Below are 21203 nucleotides of genomic sequence, written 5' to 3' on the forward strand. Positions count from 1 at the left end.
ATGAATACATAATTTGTAATTATATTACAATATAAATAATTATATTACAATAATTTGTAATGACCCACACTAGCTGACAAACGGTCTTCTATAACTTAAGATGAATCAGGTTTTGCTTCTTAAAAATTCTTTAAACTGTATAAAACAGAAAATCTCACAAAAAATCACTCCAAAATCAAATTAACTATTGATTAATGAATCAAATTTATGAACTATTGATCAAAATAATTATTTATTAAAATTATTGTAATATAATTGAATATATGATCGAATTGTATATGTAACATAATACAAATTAAGCCTAATTTAAGTCTGCTGATATGTTTTGTATTGTGGCATTATTTTAATAAATTGACAATTATGACATAAAACGGATTAAAAACATCCTGTCTGGCCACAATGGCTTTTTTCAATCAAATTAACAAACATTAAGCAGTACAACAAATACTACCATGATTTACTCAATTTAATTTATTTTTACATTACAATAATTAGGATGCATTTTTTTCATACTAAAGTAGGCTGAAAATTAAGGTTGGATAAAAAGTTATCTAGAAAAATAAGATCACAATGCAAACCATCTTAAAGGAATAGTTCACACACACACACACACACACACATTAAAAATTACTCACCCTTCTTAACTTGGAGAAATGTATCATTACAACACTTGCTTAGCAATGGATGCTCTGCAGTGAATGGGTGCCGTCAGAATGAGTCCAAACAGCTGATAAAAACATCACAATGATCAAGTAATCCACATCACTCCAGTCCATCAGTTAATGTCTTGTGAAGCAAAAAACTGCATGTTAGTAAGAAACAAATCCATCAATCCATCAAGGCATTTTAACTTTAAACTGTCCCTTCTGGCCAAAATATGATTTCATAATCCATAATAAAAATGGACTCCATCCGTGTCTTCACACCAAAATACACTGACAGATTTGATTAGAACTGTTTTGGATTGTTTTTGCCTTTATAAACAGTGCTTTAAATCTGTGCATACGTCTCTCATGATTCAGACGAGACAACTTTTTAACTGGAGAAAGCAATGGACATGAAGTTAAAAATGTCTTAATGAAGGATTTGCTTCTTACAAACATGCAGCTTTTCACTTTACGAAATGTTAACTGATGGACTGGAGTGGTGTGGATTACTTGTGGATTATGGTGATGTTTTTATCAGCTGTTTGGACTCTCATTCTGACGGCACCCATTCACTGCAGAGCATCCATTGGTGAGCAAGTGATGGAATGCTACATTTCTCCAAATCTGTTCCCATGAAGAAACAACCTCATCTACATTTCGGGTGGCCTGAGGGTGAGGACATTTTCAGCAAAGTTTCATTTTTGGTTGAACCATTCCTTTAATGATCTTATTTTAGTGTGAAATACAACCCTGACAGATTCTGTGAGATTCACCCCAACAGGCCAGTTCTACAGCTGCGCAATCACAAAACGTAAAATATGCTGTGCAACTTTTAAACAAAATATCTGTTAAATAAGAGAAACAGGGCACAGAATCTTTCACTAATCTAACGACAAAAAACTCCTCAATAAACAAAATATTTAGGTGAAAACCACTGTATATAGTATTACGGTAGTAACAGACAATAGAGAACCCATTTTATGATAGTAATTAATGTCCTTAATAAGACATTTTGCTATAAAACTTTTGATCCTAAACTATGTACAGTACTAACTTGATTTACAGGACATATTCATAAAAATATACTGTGTGAAAAGGTACTATTGCATTGAAACTGGAGAATAATTTACAGTAAGTATTTGTACAATGGTCAACCTCACTGCAATGATATGTAAAAGCTGAAACATTTCACTGTTTACGCATCCAAACCCAGAATCCTCAAAAATATCTTCTGTCAGAACAGAATTTTCATTTATAGGTGAACTTTTCCTTTAAGTAAAGAGACTAAACAAATTTGATATAATATGCATAATATAATAAATGAGGTCCACTTAAAGCTGCAGTGTGAAAGTTTCTGATTCTGAAATGTTTAGAAAAATTGATATAAGAGCAGTCACATGGACGATCAGCTCTCTTTTAATATTGTACTGTTCTACAGCACTATACGAGTACATTAAACGCCGCTTACACATCCCAGGACTCATCTGAAGTCATTCTGAGATCTAAAGTGAGAAAGTGACGGATGATTTTAACAACACAGCTGAAACTGAGCAGAACTGTGATGGAAGATGAGATGGGACAACAAACATCCGTGTTTGGTTTCTGTTAACTCTGTGCGAGTAATTAAGTCTCACATTTAGAATGGAAAATCGGTTTACTAAAACACTAAGAGCCTCTCATTTTCATCAATATGATGACATTGAAAGTGTTATGCGTCCAGTCCTGAAGATGAGCTTTTTTGCTGTTACAATGCAATAAATAAAACCAGCTGAACACATGACTACAGTACACCTTAAGGAGTTTGGAGAAAAAACACCTGCATAGTATTTGAGGGGATCAGAGGGCTGCAGTGAGGCATTGTGGGATGAATATCAGCAGCAGGCTCAGCACTATGTGTCACCTGTGGATGGACACACACCTGCCTCTGGATTACCTGAAAAAAAAAAAAAAGGTTTAAATGAGCAAAGCACAGATTATAACAAACACAAAAAATAAATAAATACAAATATATGCACACACACACACACATATATATATAAGGAGATATATATAAAAGGAGAGATTAAAACTCTACTTAAAAATCTGGTTTAAAACACGTGTCACGTTCTTGAATTTAATCTTTGATTCATGATGGGTTCATGTGGTTTTCAAAACTTCTATAACATTTGCAAGTTTCCATTTAAGGACTGTAAAAATTTCCATGACTTTTCCATAAAAAAATATATATATTATTAATCATTATCAATAATTTTTACTCATAAAAATAGAGAGACAAAAATAAAAGATTGTCAAATTACTAGACATTTAATTCTTTTAATGAGGCTTATTTTCTTTATCATGATATCAGTATTTCCTGGTTGTTTTTGAATTTACGCCACCCAAAAACATCAAAAATCAAATTTAATTAAATTACATTTACATTTAGTCATTTAGCAGACGCTTTTATCTAAAGCGACTTACAAATGAGGACAGTGGAAGCAATCAAAATCAACAAAAGAGCAATGATATACAAGTGTTATAACAAGTCTCAGTTAGCTTAACACAGTACACATAGCAAGGGTTTTTTAAATAATATAGTAAATAAAAAGAAAACAGATAGAATAGAAAAAGAAGAGCAAGCTAGTGTTAGAGGTCTTTTTTGCTTTTGTTAATTGTATAATAAATTAAAAGAAAACAGATAGAATACAAAAAGATTAGAAAGCAAATGTTAGTTTATTTTTATTTTTTTATTTTTTTAAGAAAACAAGCAGCAAATGAATAGAGTGCAAGTCTAAAAGGGACAAGTGTTTTTTTTTTTAAATATGCATATTATTGAAAAGATGTATTGAAGTCATGCAATTGCATTTTTAATGTATTGTTAAATAAATTAACAATAGTGGACAACAAATTACTGAATTTTCAAAAGAATAATTACATAAAAAATAATAAATATCTATCTATCTATCTATCTCTCTCTCTTTATATATATATTTTTTTTTTTTATATGAATATTTATATATTTATATGTAATATGAATACATTTTAAATTTAATTTAAATAAAATATTTGTTTTGTAAGACAAAAAATGCTGGATTTGTGAATCCTGAACATGAACCAAATCAGTTAAGAGTGGCTGCTATAAAACAGTTCCTGATAATATCATGTCAACAAAAATATTTTTGATTTGCATCTTACAAGTGCAGATAATAACCATAAACTTGATACCACAACCATAAACTTGATACCAATATGAAATATTACCTGGAGCAGGCGTGGCTGCTGTGGGGGGCGTGCGGGACTCGTCGTCGTCGCTGAAGCGGATGGCCGGCTGGCCGTCAGACTCCTGTCCGCTGATGCTCCGCAGCGCCAGGATACGATGGTGCAGGGCTGCAAAGAGCTGCGCACCGTCCTTAGAGCTGGACTGAGAGATGAGATGAGATGAGACCACATGAGACCAGCAGCACAACACTGACTGACTCAAATCAGCTGGGATGATATAATCATTCGGTGCATTCTCACAGATATGAGGAAGACTTTGACGCCCTGCTCCTCTGTGTCCATGGCTGTTATTCTGAGACTCTTCTCACTGGCTTTATCCACTTGCATCTGAGGCCAAAGCTTAGTGTTGAGGATCACTCGAAGACTTCCCTGAGTCCGCATGACTGCAAGCCAAAAACAAACACTGTGATCAGCTATCAGTAAACAAGAACACTGCAGATTTTTCTTTTCTAAACAAGTGACTAAAAAAGTCATTTTTTGCTAGTAATACAGGCTGACATATAGGAAAAATCAATGAACTGACCACTATTTGTCCATTTTGAGATTGCTAGCATCAGCCACTAACTTGAGCACTCAAGGCAGATAAAACAGAAGTATAAGCACCCCCTTGTGTCGGTAACAAAATCTGCAAGTGGCCTCGTCTTAATGAAAATGTGCTGTTTTTAATGAGTTTTGTATAAACATTGCGTAAAACAAGCATCCAGTAAATCTGAGCTGTTGTGCATCTCATTGGCTCACTTTAAATAGTCTTGAAGTAATAGTTCATCCGATCCCAACTATGTAGTCAACATTTACTCTCCATCAGTTCAATTCAAACTCACGTGACTCTTCTTTTTTCATCAAATTCAAAGAAATGTTTAAGCAGAAATTTGAAGCTTCTGTTTTCCATATAAACAAAAACACAGTCACATTCAAATGGTCAGAATGAGTTTTTAAGAAAGAAATATTTTATTCAGCAAATATTATTGGACTGATCAAAAGTAACAGTATAGACAATCATAATGTTACAAATGATTCCTATTTCAAATAAATGCTGTTCTTTTGAACTTTCTTTTCATCATTACATTTTAAAGTATATTCAAATAGAAAACAGTTCCATTAAATTGTAATATTCCACAATATTACTGGTTTTATTGTGTTTTTGATCAAATAAATGCAGCCCTGGTGAGCATTAACGCTAGTGTATATTATATGACTTCAGAAGATGTGAAAGTTATATGGACCATTTCTATGTTGATATTTTTTTGTTCCCGTTTTGAGCCGACATTCTGCATGTGCTCTTTTTTTGTTTGTTTCACAGAAAAAGAAAAAAAAATCTTGGAATTACATTATGATTAAATGATGACAAAAATTTCACTTTGGGGGTGAACTATTCCCTTTAATATCAATGACTGGCCACTTGGGCACTGGCCACTATCAAAACTCTAATCACTCTATTCTATTCAAATTCACAGTAAAATATTGAAGTGTGAAGGATAAACGACCAAGGCCTTTGATAACCTTGGCAGTGCATTACCCAGTCTGGACTGTAAGGTGCCGTCATCAGCGGACGCCATGTCATTGAGCCTGAGCACTCCACATCCTCTCTCCACCCATGACTGAGACGTCATCTCAAACACAAACAACTTACACTGCATCTGAAAACACACGGGAAAGAGCCTCATCTTCTCATGTGTTTCTGAAGCTCGCCTGTATGGATCAGATGTGTGAGCTGCTCTCACCTGCAGCACATTGCTCTCAGACTCCTCTCCTGTCCTGACCTCCACCTGCTCTAATAAACACTTCTGTGGTTTGTGTGCTTCGTGTCGCGCCGCCGACTCCTCCAGAGACTCTTTCATGTTGTCACCTACAGCACATTTAAACATATATATGTATGCATGTTTTTAGTGGCTAAGTTAAGCATACTGTGCTATTTTATTAACATCCTGCCACTTTTTTTTTGCTTTTAAGACTAAAAAAAATAAAAGTCACAAAAAACACATACTCTTCTCCACGGTTTGATCGTGTGAGGAGGAAATCTGGCTGAACAGGCCCATCTCTGACTGAGGCTCTTTGCTGCTCCCTGGAGGTTCAGTGCTGAATTTTGGCAGTGCCTATAAGCGTGCAATACATAAACATGTCAGGAACTGTGATCTATGATAACCTGACCATGCCAAATCATGACAAACATATCAAGGTTTAGAACAGAACTGACTGTTTTACCAAGACACGATCCAACATGTTCTGCCCAAAGACAAACTTCACGCTGTTGGCATCGCTGCTGTCAGGTTTTTGTGCACTACGAGAAACAATATTGATGCCAAGAAAAGTTACAAGTTTCTGCCTGAGGAGATCTGTAAAAATGTCTTTAAAAATTAACATGAACATTTCAGCTGCAGTACCTGGAAGTGATATACTGCAAAAAGTAATTTGTTTCCTCTGAATCGCCACTTTCGGATGAGACACAGCTGTTGGCCACCTGCAGCAAATACAATTAAACTTTCAATCAACAAGACAAAACACCAACACAGAAGCGAAACCATTTTTACTAAATAAAGTCAGAACTTAATAAAGAATTATTAGGAATTAGGGCTGGGCGATAACAGGTAAATTATATCTTGATCTTTTTAAAATATCCTATGTTTAAAATACATTAAAGAGGATGAAATAATCATAAATTTAAATCTCCTACATATTTGCACTGAAATGGTTTATTTTTGTCATTTAGTGGTTTTCAGCATTAACCAATCACATCAACCAAACTGTATTGTCACTTACTGTAACCTAAACAGATCAAACTTTTATCATGTAAAAACTAAAACCAATTAAAATCATCAAGGCATCTCCTTCCCAACTGCTTTTTATTTAAATAACATGATGAAAAGTGATTAATTCATTATTATTTGTCATCTATATGAACCGTCATAATAATATAGAGTAAGTCTTCTGCTCACCAAGGCTGCAATTATTTGACCAAAAACACAGTGAAAACAGTAATATTGTGAAATATTATTACAATTTAAAATAACTTTTTCTAACTGAATATTCCTGTGATCTAAGCTGAATTTTCAGCATAATTACTCCAATCTTCAGTGTCACAAGATCCTTCAGAAATCATTCTAATATGCTGCTGATTTGCTGTGCTGCATAATATTCTTGTGGAAATAGTGATAGAGACATTTTTCTGAATTCTTTGTATTAAATATCTTTAAAGCGACTTTTGACTTATTTAATGCATTCCTGTTGAATAAGACGATTATCTTCTCAAAAAAATAACAAAAAAAAACTTACTGACCCCAAATTTTAACATGACATGAATGTTTTTTCATTTATTTATTTTTTAAAATCTAATACATATTATGAGGGGACTTTTGATGATGCAAACAAAACACCGAAGAAGAGTGTTTTGAATGGTTTGAACTTATTCATGAAATGAATTAAAAAAGTTTCCTATTGAAGTTTAAATAAGAGATGCTATGAAAACATTTGTCTGAATGCTTCCATACTCACAGTAAAGACTAGGAAACTAAATAAATCCTTTCTTCATTTTTATATTGCCAGCAAAAGAACTATACAGTAAATATTCAGTGTATAACCCAGCCCCTAATCGGAATGAGACAATCACACACAGAACATCGGACGCAGATGAATCAAACCTTTGCTCTGTCCCTCATATTCTGTCCAAACACAAAACTGCTCTCAATTGGGGCACCTTCAGTTTTGTCTTCTGTTTTGTGCCCAAAAGTGCTGTTGCTCTTTACCTTAAAAGAAATAACAAAAGGTCATTTAAGTTTAAAAGTGTGACCAGGCTGCTCATATCCTGTTCACTTTGCTATAGTTATGTGTAAGAGCTTCAACTAGAAATACGGGGTCAGCCAAACAAAACGAAGACATTCAGAACAAGATGATAAAGTATTTTCTGGAAGCCACAGCCATGTGAAATAAAACTAGACTTGTCTGGCCTTTGGACCATAGCCCATGCTGCGTTCAAACATGCTTACATTTGTCAAACATAAAAAAACTGAGTGCAAACATTACAGTGGCCCCGAAAAATATGTAGACACTTAAGCCACACTTCAAGATGAATCTCTGTGTTATATAACAAAATATCAAACAAAGTGGCATTTGATGAAAAAGTATAGCACAAATACACTTTTTAAGCAAAATAATACAAAAAGTGTTAATTGATTTCCTCCCAAAGTGCACTTAAAGGGATAGTACACCCAAAAATGAAAATTCTGTCATCATTTACTCCTGTAAGAGTTTCTTTCTTCTGCTGAACACAAAAGATATTTTGAAGAAAGTGGGTAACCAATTATTTTTCCATACTATTCGATGGGGGCAGCTGTTTGGTTGCCTACATTGTTCTAAATATCTTCTTGTATGTCCAGAAGAAGAAAAGAGAAAAAAAGATAAGAACTCATACAGGTTTGGAACAACTTGAAGGTGAGTAAAAGATGACAATTTTCATTTTTGGGTGAACTATCCCTTTAAGAGATTTTTGTGACAATAAATTCAAGTAGATAACAGTGCTGTCTAGGACATGGGTTGCTGTCGGTCACGTCTTACCGGTGACACGTCATTATCCTGTGTGCCAGCAGCAGACGTCTCTGAGTTACGTTCACATTCTGCTCCTCCATCTGAGAGGTTCTTCGCTCCGTTTGAACTGCTGTCGCTCGAGTCTGCTGAAACAACAGACTACAGCTTTTAGTTCAGGTTCTCCTTCAGCTGATCTGTTTAAGTTGATATTCATCATGTAATCACTATGGGTGTAACGATACACGTATTCATACTGAATATTTTCAGTACAGATTTTTCGGTTCGGTGCGCATGTGTATGGAACAAATGTAGCATTGTTTTAAACAATGCACATGAAGAACTTTATTTGAAACTCCAAGTTTTATATGTCTTCGTTTTAATGAATCAATATAAATTCTTAAATCCCAAGACCGATCGTTTAGTCTATGCTGTTTCAGTTGATGCATGAATAAAACTTTAATGGACATACAGCTCATCTACTGTCCAATAACTGCCATAAGCTTTGTGTTTTTCATCTTTCAAATTCTGTCCAATTTATCAGGAAATTCAAACAATAAATGCCGTTCTGATGCTCTTTGATCGCAAAACAGCAGCGGAGTTTTAGTTTTATAGTTTTATACTACTAGCACAAAATAGACATGAATGAACATATCACGTCTCATGTAATAGCTCAATCAGTGTTTCAACCATGGAAAGATATTGATAAAACAGCTTGTAAACAATGTGTCACATAGCATTGCCTCGGGCAAGCCATTCAGTGCCCACAGATGGTTAGTTCGCTACAGAAATGAACATAAATGTATGCACTATATTAGCCTATATATTCACTATAGTTATGTTAACCTGGTAGTGATGTCTTGATTATGTAATGTATGTATAAAATAAATCTGTCATGAAAACAAGTTATGACAGACACTGTGTAAATTATTCTATTTCAAGAACGAATTGGAGTAGAAACATCATTTTATAATTAGTTCATGTAAAAACTGGCAATTTACATGTTTACACACATTTTTTTTTTTTTTTTGAGTGCTGATTATTGTATCTTAAAACAAATATTAATTAAATGTAATAGTCTTGGCTCTGGTGTTAATTGTAAACTTTAATATTATAGTAATGTGCAAGTAATTGGGTTCCCTATACAGTTTATAACATTAACTTAATCCTTTATCATTATCCTTAAAGCTGCAGTCCGTAACTTTTTTTGGTTAAAAATGATCCGAAATCAATATTTGAGCAAGTACATAACCAGCCAGTGTTCAAAACTATCGCCTTACTTTAGCCCGATTCACAACCGTTAGCTTAAAATAATGTTTTCTAATTTGAGTGGTACGGGTAGGTTTTCGCGGGAAATTCGAGCATGGCACTGCGTCATTACGTCACGTCTGTAAACATAAAGAAGTTGTCCCGGCTACTAGGCTATCGCATGTGAGGATCCTGCAGGTGGCGGATTGTAATCCAGAAAGGATTATGTGTTTATGAAACACATGTGAATGAAATTAAATGCAGCTTTAAGATATTTTTATTTAGAGACAGAACCACAATTTGTTCAGTAAACAAGTTTAATAAAAAATAAAAAGAAGCAATTTTATGTTTAGTTTTTTTCCCCTCTTGCTGTACCGAAAACATACCAAACTGTGACTTCAAAACTGATTTACATACCGAACCATCATCTTAGTGTACCCTAGCACTCACCGTTCTGTGGGGGGGATCGAGCCGGAGGGGGCTGCAGCACTGGAGGTCGCAGGATGCTGCGCTGGGCTTCTTTGGGTTTCGGGCTGGGGACACCTGAAACGAATCAATCAAAAGACATCTCTCAGGCCCTCTGAGGGTCTCTGGCACAGAAAGTTCAAATGGTGACCGTCTATGGAATCATGTAAATAAACAATCTTACGAAAGCACCACAACTGGACATTAATCAACAGACGGTTCAAAACAGCAGATGTTTGAACACTGACTCACCAGCGCTCGGTGCCTGGCCATGGATTAGAGTCGGGGGTTTCAGGCGAAACCCCACAGTTTTCTCTTCTGGGAAGAAAAAAAGAAAATAAATAATATATATGTATATATATATAGAGAGAGAGAGAGAGCGAGAGAGAGAATTTACATATGAAACTCACAAAAACTGTCAAGCACATTTCAAAGATGTTTTTCACCCCAAATTCAAAAGGAAAATTAATTACATTTATTATTTACTTAATTAATTACTTAATTAATAATGACTAAATTAATAATTTAATTAATTACATTTTTCAAAAAGAAAATGAGGCATGTTTATAAGATTTCTATGATCTGTAATAACATTTTCAATAACATTAACAATAACATTTTCATGACATAAGCACTTTCCTTCTTAAATGTAGTAATAGAATTAGATTCATTATTATTTATTTTTTCATTTAATTTTAGCAAGTAATTACTTTTAATTTATTAAATCATCAAACAAATTTTTATGTGCTTAACTGTGCAATTATACAAATAAAAATAAAAAATAAATAAATACCCAGGTCTCTTTTTCTTTATGACACAAGTGTTCCTTTATATTCTAATATGTCCCAAACATTTATTTGTGAAATTCATACTTTCAGTAATATTTTGGGTTGACTGCTAAAAAGACTGAAGCTCACCCTCTCCATCCTCTGAGCTGGATCCCTCTGCTGACCTCTGAGGATAGAATCAGTGTTTTAAGGCCAGTATCGAACAGATGTGACCTGAGTCATGCAGTAAGAAGTGAAGTGCTGGTCTTACCTTTTGTGCTTTATCTTTCTGACACACAAACACTGGAGGAGCAACGGCAGGTTTCTCTGCAAGTTGAAAAACAAGATTTGGTGTCATTGAGTGGACATGCTACAGCTAAGAATCTCATGTATCCTTGACAGAGAGAAAATAAATCCAAGACAGCAGATAAAGTGTGAGAAATGCATCAGATTATATACATCTATGTACAGTATCATTTAAAAATATATTAGAATTCATTCAAAACTGAGAAGTATAATTACAACAGTTTTTAATAATTAAAACTGTCTATTTGAACCAAAAGTGTGATTTGTATATGTATTAGGGCTGTCAATTTGACATGTGAGTACGATTAATTAAATTGTGGAATAAATAATAATTTTATTTAAATAGACTGCTGTGAACTGTAGCCCAGTGATAGGCTGTTATATGTCCAATTATAGGGAAATAAAATACACAATATATTCATGTTTGAAGCTACTTTTTGTTTTACAATGTTTTGAGCTTGCACTTTCTGAACGGGTGCTTCTTTTTCTTAGATGCTAGTTTAACCGTGTAAAACTTGAAATATGAAATAATAGAAAGAAATCTCATTTTTGAAATCTGAAACCATTTATTGAACCTTAGACAAAATCTTTAAAAAATGTGCATGTGCTTTTTGTTGAGTACCATATTAGATACAACAGTCTTTTCTGGCTTATATGATACAGCAGTATGATACAGTAGAATATGAATTACCCAAGAAAAGACACCTCAAATTTATTCAGAGGCCCAAACTGAGCAAAAATATGTATATCAGTCGGTACAGATGCCGATATTTATATGGCTAAGAAAGATGACATGCTTAGTTTTATGATCAAAGCTCTGTAGTTTCAAAACATATAATGCAATGGAATACAATAAAAATTGAGACATGAACAAATAAATATTCATCAAAAGCCTGATTGATCATATATGATACTCATAACTTAAAAAATGATTTTTCTAGAAAATGTATGTATAATAAAGTAAACCTAAGCTGATTCAGTCCAGTAAGTGTTCCTCTTGAAATGTTACTAACAACATTAGTTATTCTTATGTTAACTTTATAAAAATCTGTAAATATTTCACAGCGAAAAGACCACAAGCTGAATTCTTTTTATCAGGTAAAAAAGCCTTTTAATATAATTGTAAAAACATCCCCATGTTTTTCCAATTATACTAAAAGGCTTTTTACCTGATAAAAAGAAGAAAGATTGTGCAAATTAGATTATATATGTATTTTTCAGCAACGTGTTGATCATTCAGTGTACTTAATATGAAAACATTCCTGTCTTCGTTTCCTTGTGTCTATTTTTATGTTACCACGAGGAAGCCTGGGCTTACAGAGATGTGTGGCTATCTATAATCTTACACCCCACACATGTGCTAGTTAATATCTCTGATGTCTAATGCAGACCATTTAATATCTACCGATGAATGTCCCAATAACATCACTTAAGAAGTGCAGAAGAGATCATCTCCTCATCCGTTTGCCAACACAACTCACCGTCCTCATCTGCCATGCTGCTGTCTGATCCTCCGCAGGATGAAGTCAAGATCTTCTGTTTCCAACCATCAGAGAGAAAACTCTAAATAAAATATGGTGGCAAAAGCACAAGAATTTTGTTAAATAAAAAAAGACCTGACAAGAAGTAGCCAAAACGACCTATTTACAAACCCAAACATTGCATTAAAGGAACCGTTCTGCGATAGTTCTGAAACGGAATATTTGTATGTACTCAATAAACCTCATGTTTATACGCTTGTATGACTTGAATGAATCAGTTTTCAAGTTTAACTCACTGATTCAATGCTCCTGTCAGTCTACAGCTCACTGGAGGGAAAGATTTTCAGTTAATGATGACTTCTTAAAATTGTTGTTTCTCACACAAAGTTGCATAGGATACATTTATGGTCATTTTGAGTACAATAGAAATGCATTGTGTATGCATGTTTACAAACAACCTAAACATTAGGTGCTGTTTTTAACCAAATATCCAAAAAGGTTACGTTAATATATGAGTTTGGAAAATTTTTTTTTTTGTTATATTGTTTTATATTTGGATATACAATAAATGTATTTAGTTAAAATAAACAATTATTTAATTTGTAATTATTTTTTATAATAAAAAATATATCGTTATTTTTAATAGAAAACACACATATAGACTATACATATAAAGCTTTGCCTAATTTGATGTCCACAGTCAAAAATGACTGGCCTTCAAAAGGCTACAACACAACAGTTTGTATATTTTAATTAATTAATTAATTAATTAAAAAATAAACTTTTATAATTAAAAAATACATATTTTATTTTTATACAGAATATACACATAGACTAAAGCACCTAATTTGGTGTTCCCAGCCAAAAATTACCAACCTTTTAAAAAATGCTTGTAAATCTTTCATTACGCTTTATTATTACCAAATCTTAGATACAATCTTTTTTCTTTCAATTAGCACAGGTTTTGTATTTTATTTCGGAACTGATTGATCGTAAGTCTCGTTGATCTGAGCTTATACACCTCAGTAAACAAAAAGCATTATTTGTGAATAATTCTGGCAAGGTTTGTGCACAATTCTCAATTCTGCACAAATTACAGCTGAACACATTAGAATACCTCTTTTAACTCAAAACGAAACCAGTTTAAATGTTAAAATTGACATTCCTGCCACAAATAACCAGAAACCCACCAACATATAGACAGAAATACCTGCCTACGCGCTTATGAAGACAGCAGGAATAACAAATATGTCTGTAAATGATAAACACACTTCTGTGAGAGAGTATAAATAGACAAGTGTATGTAAACATTAGTTCTGTCTCTGACTGAGGCCGGTGCGTTCAAATGCCACGATAACATTTCATAATTAAATCAACTGAAATAAGCAAACACTCGTTCTGTCAGCTCCAGACAGTCTCACAAATCATAACATGATTGTTTGTACTTAATTAAAAAGAGCTTTACTGGTATTTCATGCACAAACATCTCTTACCCTCATCCGTCACCTCCGCCATCTTACTTCCGCTGTCTAACCATAATCCTCTGCGCTCTACAGTGACTGCGTTGCGTTCTCGAAGAGTAAAAACGTTGTGATATTTTACTAGAATTATAGAACTATATAATTAGAATGCTATTTTTATTTTTTTATTTTTTTTAAACATGAGAAGAATAAATACGTTAGTTTTCCACAAATACAGGGAATTAAGTAGTACCACCGGGTCAGAATGCAGTGTAGTTTATCTTACGGCCACCAGAATGCAGTGTAAAACATGTGAAATATGGACTAAAAACACACAAACCTGCTTATATTATTCATTTCATTACAGTACCAGCTTCAGTAATTACCTGAGATAGCAACAATTTACTGAAATTTGAAAAATAAATACATACTAATTCATATGAAGATAGTGCTTATTTGCGTCCAAAATACATGTTTTTAAGTAAGACACATTTGTAATTCCCTTTGATACATGGTACACACTTTAGATAGTGATATGAAAAGATATAAAAGTCCATATGAAATCTTTATATTGCAGTGGTCATGTTTTAACACTGGCGTGTTGGTCATTCTGATCATCTAAATCATGATACATTGGCTCTCGGTTCCTATACAGACAATAATGCTGTACGATGAACACAACATCGAAGAATATGGACAGCACACCCAGTCCAAACTTTGTGGGGTCTCCAAATATAAACATCCATTTATCTGTCAAGGAAACACACAAATTAAAACAAATGTTTGAGTGCATTCTAATGTCTTTAAAGCATTGGCGCATAGCAAAGTGTTTGTGTGGTCTCACCGTTGTTATAGGCCTGAAGGAACATTTGAAGTAAACTGAAACTGCCCCCTGTGAAGTCCAGCAGCACATTCCCGATGCTCCATCCCTCTGTGCTCTGCCTGCGGTAGTTCATATAAGCCTACAAAATAATGCAGAATTACATAACACATTTTTGGGTAATGGAACTGGACTTGATGTCAAGAACATGTAAACAAACGATGATCAAGTTGTAATTACTTTAAATGAAACTTAAATAAAACATACACATACGTGGCCATAAGTTTGGAATAATCACAATTTTGTTATGATTTTGAAAGAAGCAATTTATTTGGAAAAAAATGTCAATTTCAAAAACGCGGTATAAACAGTAATATTGTGAAATATATTTTCCAAAGTAATTTATTCCTGTGATGGCAAAGCTAAATTTTCTGAATTTTCATCTTCAGCAAATCAGCATATTAGAATGATTTCTGAAGAATCATGTGACACTGAAGCCTGGCGTAATGATGCTGAAAATTCAGCTTTGCATCACAAGAATAAATTACATTTTAAAATATATTCAGATAAAAAGCAATCAAATTAGAGATATCACTGTGAAAGTGTTATCACCGCAACGCCGTGATGTTATGCAAAACATTTTGTTTTACGTGGATATCGGAACGCGAGTGAAGTACATAATAAATAATAATTTGCCATTCAAATACTTCGCGAATACGGAAACATTGGATTTTGTGTGGAATGAGAGGCCCAACGTTGGTTTCAGTTTCATTTTAGCCTAAATTAATTAGTTTTGGCTTGTCGTTTATATTGCTATACCTTCTTATATTTTTAATTCTTGTTCTTTTCTAAATACTGCAAATCAAAAGGATTTGTTGTGAAGTGAGGGGAACAAAAATAGCCTAGCTATGTTTACAGTGTTTATTATAATGTTTGTAAACATTTTGCATCGGCATTAGGCCTATTTCTGAATGAAACAATAAAATGCGACTTATACGCGACTTATGTTTTTCCCCCTAAAAAAACAATTTTTTTATACGAGTAGCGCATTTTAACCATGCAGCAAACCTTTTTAAATATTTTGATAAATTACAGAAAAAATAAATAATTAAATTACTTTTTAAACCGTTTAACTGATTGTATGAATCAGTCAAAATTCTTACGGTCGGTTAACCGGTTAAAATGAACATCCCTAAATCAAATAAATTTAATTTTTGATCAAATAAATGCAGCCTTGATGAGCATAAAATACATACTTCAAAAACATAAAAAAATCTTAATTATTACAAACCTTTGGCCACCAGTGTATGTTATCAACAACATCCAATATACATACATATATATCATTTAATGTTTCATAATTTTTCCTATGCATCAAATTTGATCCAAACGTAACCATTTCTAATATTTATCCCCAATACATGTTACACAAATTATGTTACTCCAAAATTCAATCAAAAATCTAAGCTTTGGGACACTTTTTGCAGTTTCTTAGTACATTAGGAGGATTGCTTTTATTCCGATTCATTTGAAACCTTCTCAATCTACTGTTATAAACCACTAATATAACCAAGTGTACAAAACTGTTAAAAAGTGGAAGTGTGAAATCTATGTTTAGCATTCCAGTGAACTGCATCAAAGCCATTATTTTTAAAGGGATGGTTCACTCAAAAATGAACAATTCTGTCATTAATTACTCATCCTCATACCATTCCAAGCCATCATGACTTTCTTTATTCCACTGAATACAAATCTCCCATGGCTCTCAAATTTCTTTCACACATGTGAAAATTCAGACATGGAGGCTAAAGACACATCAGGCCAGGTTTGATTCTCAAAACACACTGAATATTGGCAACTGAAAGCAAAAGATCTGAGTGCTAGAATACAGGGCGAACATTCTGAATATAATAAAATGTTGTTTTCGGCGTTTGCCCCAGTTCTCATGCACTTTCCTTTGTAGGAAAAACACATCTGATAAACATTTCCTTTCGGATTTCATTGGAACAAGGAAGTAATTTGGTCTGCACTTTTTCAAGTCAGGTTTGGAATGATATCAGGGTGGGTGAGTAAATGATAACATATGCATTTGGTGGTGTGAGATGGGAGAGTTGTACCTGAGGGATGTACTTTACAAGTGTGACACCCAGTTTAATGTAAGAGAAATAGTACAGATAATCCAGCCAGGAGATCTTCTGTGCCACAGCAACAAACAGGGAGACAAACGCAAAGGTCCAGCCAATCGCTAATAACCCAATGGCCATTTTGGAAACCTTTTGCCCTCCTCTCTATATAAATAAATGATTAAAAAAAAGCAATTTAGGAAACAATGCAATTGTTATGTACTACTATTCAAAAGTTTGGGGTCAGTATGATGTTTTTAAGTTTTAAGTGAAACAACAAATTTCTAATGCTCACCAAATCTACATTTATTTGATGAAAACCAGTAATTTTGTGAAATATTCTTCATGATCCTTCAGAAAACAGTAATTTGCTGCTTAAGAAACATTTCTGATTATTATTAATGTTTTTAAAAAAAGCATCTACTTAAACCTTGCGGAACATGTGACATTTTTTCAGGATTCTTTGATGAATAAAAAGTTTGTTTTTTTTTTAAACAGCATTTTTTTTTTTTTTTTTTTTTTTTTTTAAAAATTTTTTTTTTTTTTTTTTTCAAAACTCATTTTTTTATTTAGTGCTGAATACTGAATAAAATAATTAATTTCTTTCAAAAAAAAATCTTACTGACCCCATACATTAAAATTTTTATATATGTGTGCGTGTATAATAACATTATCATTATTAAGACGATTTACACAGTAATGCTTCAACATTTACCTCATAGATGGCACACTGGCAGATATAGACGAGAGTGAGAAGTAATGCATGAAGACTGAAGAAGACGTCATTAGCATCGACAGGAATGACCCCATTTGGATCTTTCTTCAAGAACTCCTCCTATAGATGCACCATTTATCATCTCCATTCAAAATAAACTCTATTAAACAAAAGCTAAAGACACAGCTTTAGTTCAGCTAGCACTAAATCCTTTAAATGTGTGATTTTTCTGCAGAAATACTTCTATCCCAGTAATGTCCCAGACCACTGTCAGTAAAAAGAATGCTGCAGAAGACTGGACTGAAAAACTACAACCTGAAAGCTGTCGAGTGCACACACCTGCATATACGTCACCCAGAACAGGCCAATGTTGAACACACTGTAAGCGAAGAATCCAGTCAGGTTGAGAGCGAGGAAATCAAAACTGAGGCCTACCACACTGCATGAAACAAAACATGCATGTTATTCATTAGCTTTTTTTATTCAGTCTAAATCCTCGAGTCTCAAAGATTATCTCATACCTTCGTCGTTTCCAGTTCTCATACGCCTGCGGGTAGAACGACACAGACCAGGCCAGGAAGTAAATCCAGCCAATGATTTGGTTGATGATGAAAAGGACGTTGCTTCTGACAATCAGGAATCTGATTCGTGTTTCTAAGCTGGAAAAACAGAATCCCGTCTAGATGTTATTTTCATTTGTTAAAGGGGTCATATGATGCGATTTCAAGTTTTCCTTTCTCTTTGGAGGGTTACAAGCTGATTGTGCATAGATAAGATCCCTGAAGTTGCAAAGACTAAAGTCTCAAAACCAAAGAGATATTCTTTATCAAAGTTAAGACTCTGCCACGCCCCCCTAAAACGGCTCGTTCTAACACGCCCCCACATATCTACCTCACTATGTGGAAATATTTGCATAATGCCACCCAAATGTTCACCTAAAATAGTTTTTTTTCTACTCGGTATTAGAATATTATAGAGGACATTTAAAGGGACAATTGCTGGTCCCCATTGACGTCCATAGTATGAAAAAAATACTATGGATGTCAATGGGGACCAGAAACTCTTTGGTTACTCACATTCTTCAAAATATCATCTTTTGTGTTCAGCAAAAGAAAGAAACCCATACAGGTTTGGAACAACTTGAGTGTGAGCAGACCTATCCCTTTAAATGTATTGGCATAGTGCTTTTAACAATAAATACAGTTCGCCTATTACTCAGCTGCCCACAAGCACCAGTGAAATCCCCTAAATTAAAGAACTAAATAAATAGAACAGGTTTTGCAAGAGGCTGATGCAAATGTCTCCAAGTCTGGTTATAATGCATGCACAAGTGTTGCTTCATGCTATAACTGACAACAAAAAATATCAGTAGGAAGCTATAAGAGAGCATCACTTTTTATCCAATACGGTTTAATTGGTGACAGATTAAGAAAATTTAGCTTACAACGCACTTTTTTATGTGAGTGTCATTGCTGGAAAGGTAAGCAGTCACCTGACCAACCCCTTTTGCTTGCACTTCAAAAGATACAGATGAGTTTCCTGCCGGCACGACAACCTGTGCAAGAGGAGAGAGGACAAATATAGTTATCTAGCATTTAGGGGTGTGCGATATATATCGTCTGCGATAATATCGTAATTGTCGTTTTAACGATGTGTGATTTGACATTATCGAGTATTTTGCAAAAACCATTCAAAACATCCCTACAGAGCGTACGCACACATTATGTGAAGTCTAGAGCAAAAATCAGTTTAAACTTATTGGAAAAGATTAATTTCTATCAGTATGAACTGACCACCACACAGAATATGAAGAATATTAAAAACATTATGAGTCAGCTGTCTTCGGCAGTCCTTAAGGTACCAGCACAATAACACACTCAGCAAAATATCGTCTACTTATCATCATCGATAAAATCCCAGAAAATATCGAGATATTATTTTTTGTCAATATCGCACACCCCTACTAGCATTGCTTAATTTGACAGTGTTTTGTCATTTTTACAGTGTTTATTTGTCTGAAGTTAATATAATTATTCATGTATAACTCGGGCTATAGATTAAAAATGGATGACACAGAAATTAAAATTTTATATATATATATATATGAGATGTTATGATATATGATGGCTAATATTATAAATCCATACATTATAAATAAGATTATAAGCTCCGGTCCAGAATTTGACATGAAAGCAAGCATCAAAACATACTAATTCCTATTAGATGTAATAACAGAATCTTTGTATTCAACATCAAATTTTGAATATGATTAAGTCAGACGGGTGTATTAAAATCTGATAGGTTGAAATAGGTGCACATACCTCATCAGGCAGTAGAATTATTGAAGAGACATTTTTTGAGTTATACGTGATATTGAAATAAACCGTTACAGACGTGTTCAATGGTGAACTGTGAATGTAAACACATAAAAGCCAAGTTATATTTAAATGATTCCCAAACCATATATTTAATCTTTACATAGAGAGTATGAATAATCAAATCATGGCTTACAATCGTACCTCAGTGTAATGGTGATGTTTTCTGAAGATTGTTCCGGTAGATTCACTGTTGCTGGAGCTTTGATAGTCACTTCTGCATCTGTAAATATAATGATATTAACTTTTCCCTGTTCTTCTCTGTTATCTTTTATTTTTGTATATTTAAAACATCATACATACCAGCTAACGCCGTGTGCGCACAGGCAGACAGTGTTATGAGAAACAGTAAGACAGCTTGCTTCATCTTGACATTATATTTATAATCCCACACGAGTGTAATTACTGTTCACTCAAGAGCTCTCGTTAAAAACAAAGCGAAAATGCGTCCTAACACACCGAGTAGTGTTTAAAAAGGACAAATCTGATTAACTACAGATCATCAACTGTCAGTCGATGAGTGAGTCACTCAGTCTGTACATTTAAAGTAAAAAAGCGTTAACTCTATTACAGGAGGAAACTGTAGTTCCGCATGCATTCGACATTTTGGATCACATGACACGGGTCAGCTGACTTCGTTCGACCAATCATATGTATATATGCTGCCTTGTGTACTGGCCCCCACTGAAACATGGTTGGCCACCGAGATGTTTTGCGGTCTAATTGTTTTCGTACCAGTGTTGCCAACTTAGCAATTTTGTTGCTAAATTTAGCAACTTTTCACACCACCCTAGCAAGTTTTTCTTCCAAAAGCACCTAGCAACAAATGTAGCTATTTTTAAAATTTATTTGGCAATTTTTTAGCAACTTTTGATAAGTGACTCAAACGATAAAAAGGCACACAATTTCCATCTAAATTACACAAAATGAGGAAACTAAAGATGCCTAGCAGTACACACATCACGTGAATTAAGTTAGCTGCTATTTGCAATTGTTTAATTTAATGAATAATTGTTATTGAAT

At 33.8% G+C, this 21203-nt stretch overlaps 2 protein-coding genes across 3 annotated transcripts; both read right to left on the minus strand.

Moving 5' to 3' along the window:
* Positions 1–1305: 1305 nt before the first annotated feature.
* Positions 1306–14246, minus strand: LOC107747585 (ran-binding protein 3-like). Its single transcript, XM_016562185.1, has 16 exons — positions 14181–14246; positions 12688–12769; positions 11172–11227; positions 11051–11087; positions 10386–10451; positions 10119–10211; positions 8454–8566; positions 7541–7645; positions 6287–6363; positions 6108–6183; positions 5890–5998; positions 5627–5751; positions 5422–5542; positions 4146–4288; positions 3888–4047; positions 1306–2580 (listed from the first exon to the last, which is right to left on the minus strand). Exons 1-16 carry the CDS (start codon positions 14184–14186, stop codon positions 2537–2539), a joined length of 1413 nt encoding a protein of 470 aa, XP_016417671.1. The 5' UTR covers positions 14187–14246; the 3' UTR covers positions 1306–2536.
* A 75-nt stretch (positions 14247–14321) lies between these two features.
* Positions 14322–20640, minus strand: LOC107747199 (cystinosin-like). 2 transcript variants are annotated; one of them, XM_016561647.1, is made up of 10 exons: positions 20484–20640; positions 20325–20397; positions 20127–20214; positions 19257–19360; positions 18327–18464; positions 18145–18244; positions 17806–17925; positions 17085–17255; positions 14992–15109; positions 14322–14897 (listed from the first exon to the last, which is right to left on the minus strand). In XM_016561647.1, the coding sequence occupies exons 1-10, from the start codon at positions 20545–20547 to the stop codon at positions 14728–14730; spliced, it is 1146 nt and encodes a 381-aa protein (XP_016417133.1). In that variant the 5' UTR covers positions 20548–20640; the 3' UTR covers positions 14322–14727. The 2 variants fall into 2 exon arrangements, with proteins under 2 accessions (XP_016417133.1, XP_016417124.1); XM_016561638.1 differs by having other exon boundaries at positions 14323–14897; positions 20325–20403.
* Positions 20641–21203: the final 563 nt, after the last annotated feature.

This window comes from Sinocyclocheilus rhinocerous, unplaced genomic scaffold, assembly GCF_001515625.1.
Source record: "Sinocyclocheilus rhinocerous isolate Xijiao unplaced genomic scaffold, SAMN03320098_v1.1 scaffold671, whole genome shotgun sequence".
NCBI lineage: Eukaryota > Metazoa > Chordata > Actinopteri > Cypriniformes > Cyprinidae > Sinocyclocheilus > Sinocyclocheilus rhinocerous.

Bases quoted from the DNA above. Each gene is read 5' to 3' on its own strand.
- LOC107747585 (XM_016562185.1), bottom strand. The intron at 10,452-11,050 runs GTGAGCTTCAGT...TTTTCTTCCCAG, and splicing joins CAGCTCAGAGGATGGAGAGG to AAGAGAAAACTGTGGGGTTT. The intron at 5,543-5,626 runs GTGAGAGCAGCT...GTGTGTTTTCAG, and splicing joins CTGAGAGCAATGTGCTGCAG to ATGCAGTGTAAGTTGTTTGT.
- LOC107747199 (XM_016561638.1), bottom strand. From the start codon at position 20,547: ATGAAGCAAGCTGTCTTACTGTTTCTCATAACACTGTCTGCCTGTGCG. The intron at 19,361-20,126 runs GTATGTGCACCT...CCTCTTGCACAG, and splicing joins TAATTCTACTGCCTGATGAG to GTTGTCGTGCCGGCAGGAAA. The intron at 15,110-17,084 runs GTACAACTCTCC...ATTATTTTGTAG, and splicing joins TTGTAAAGTACATCCCTCAG to GCTTATATGAACTACCGCAG.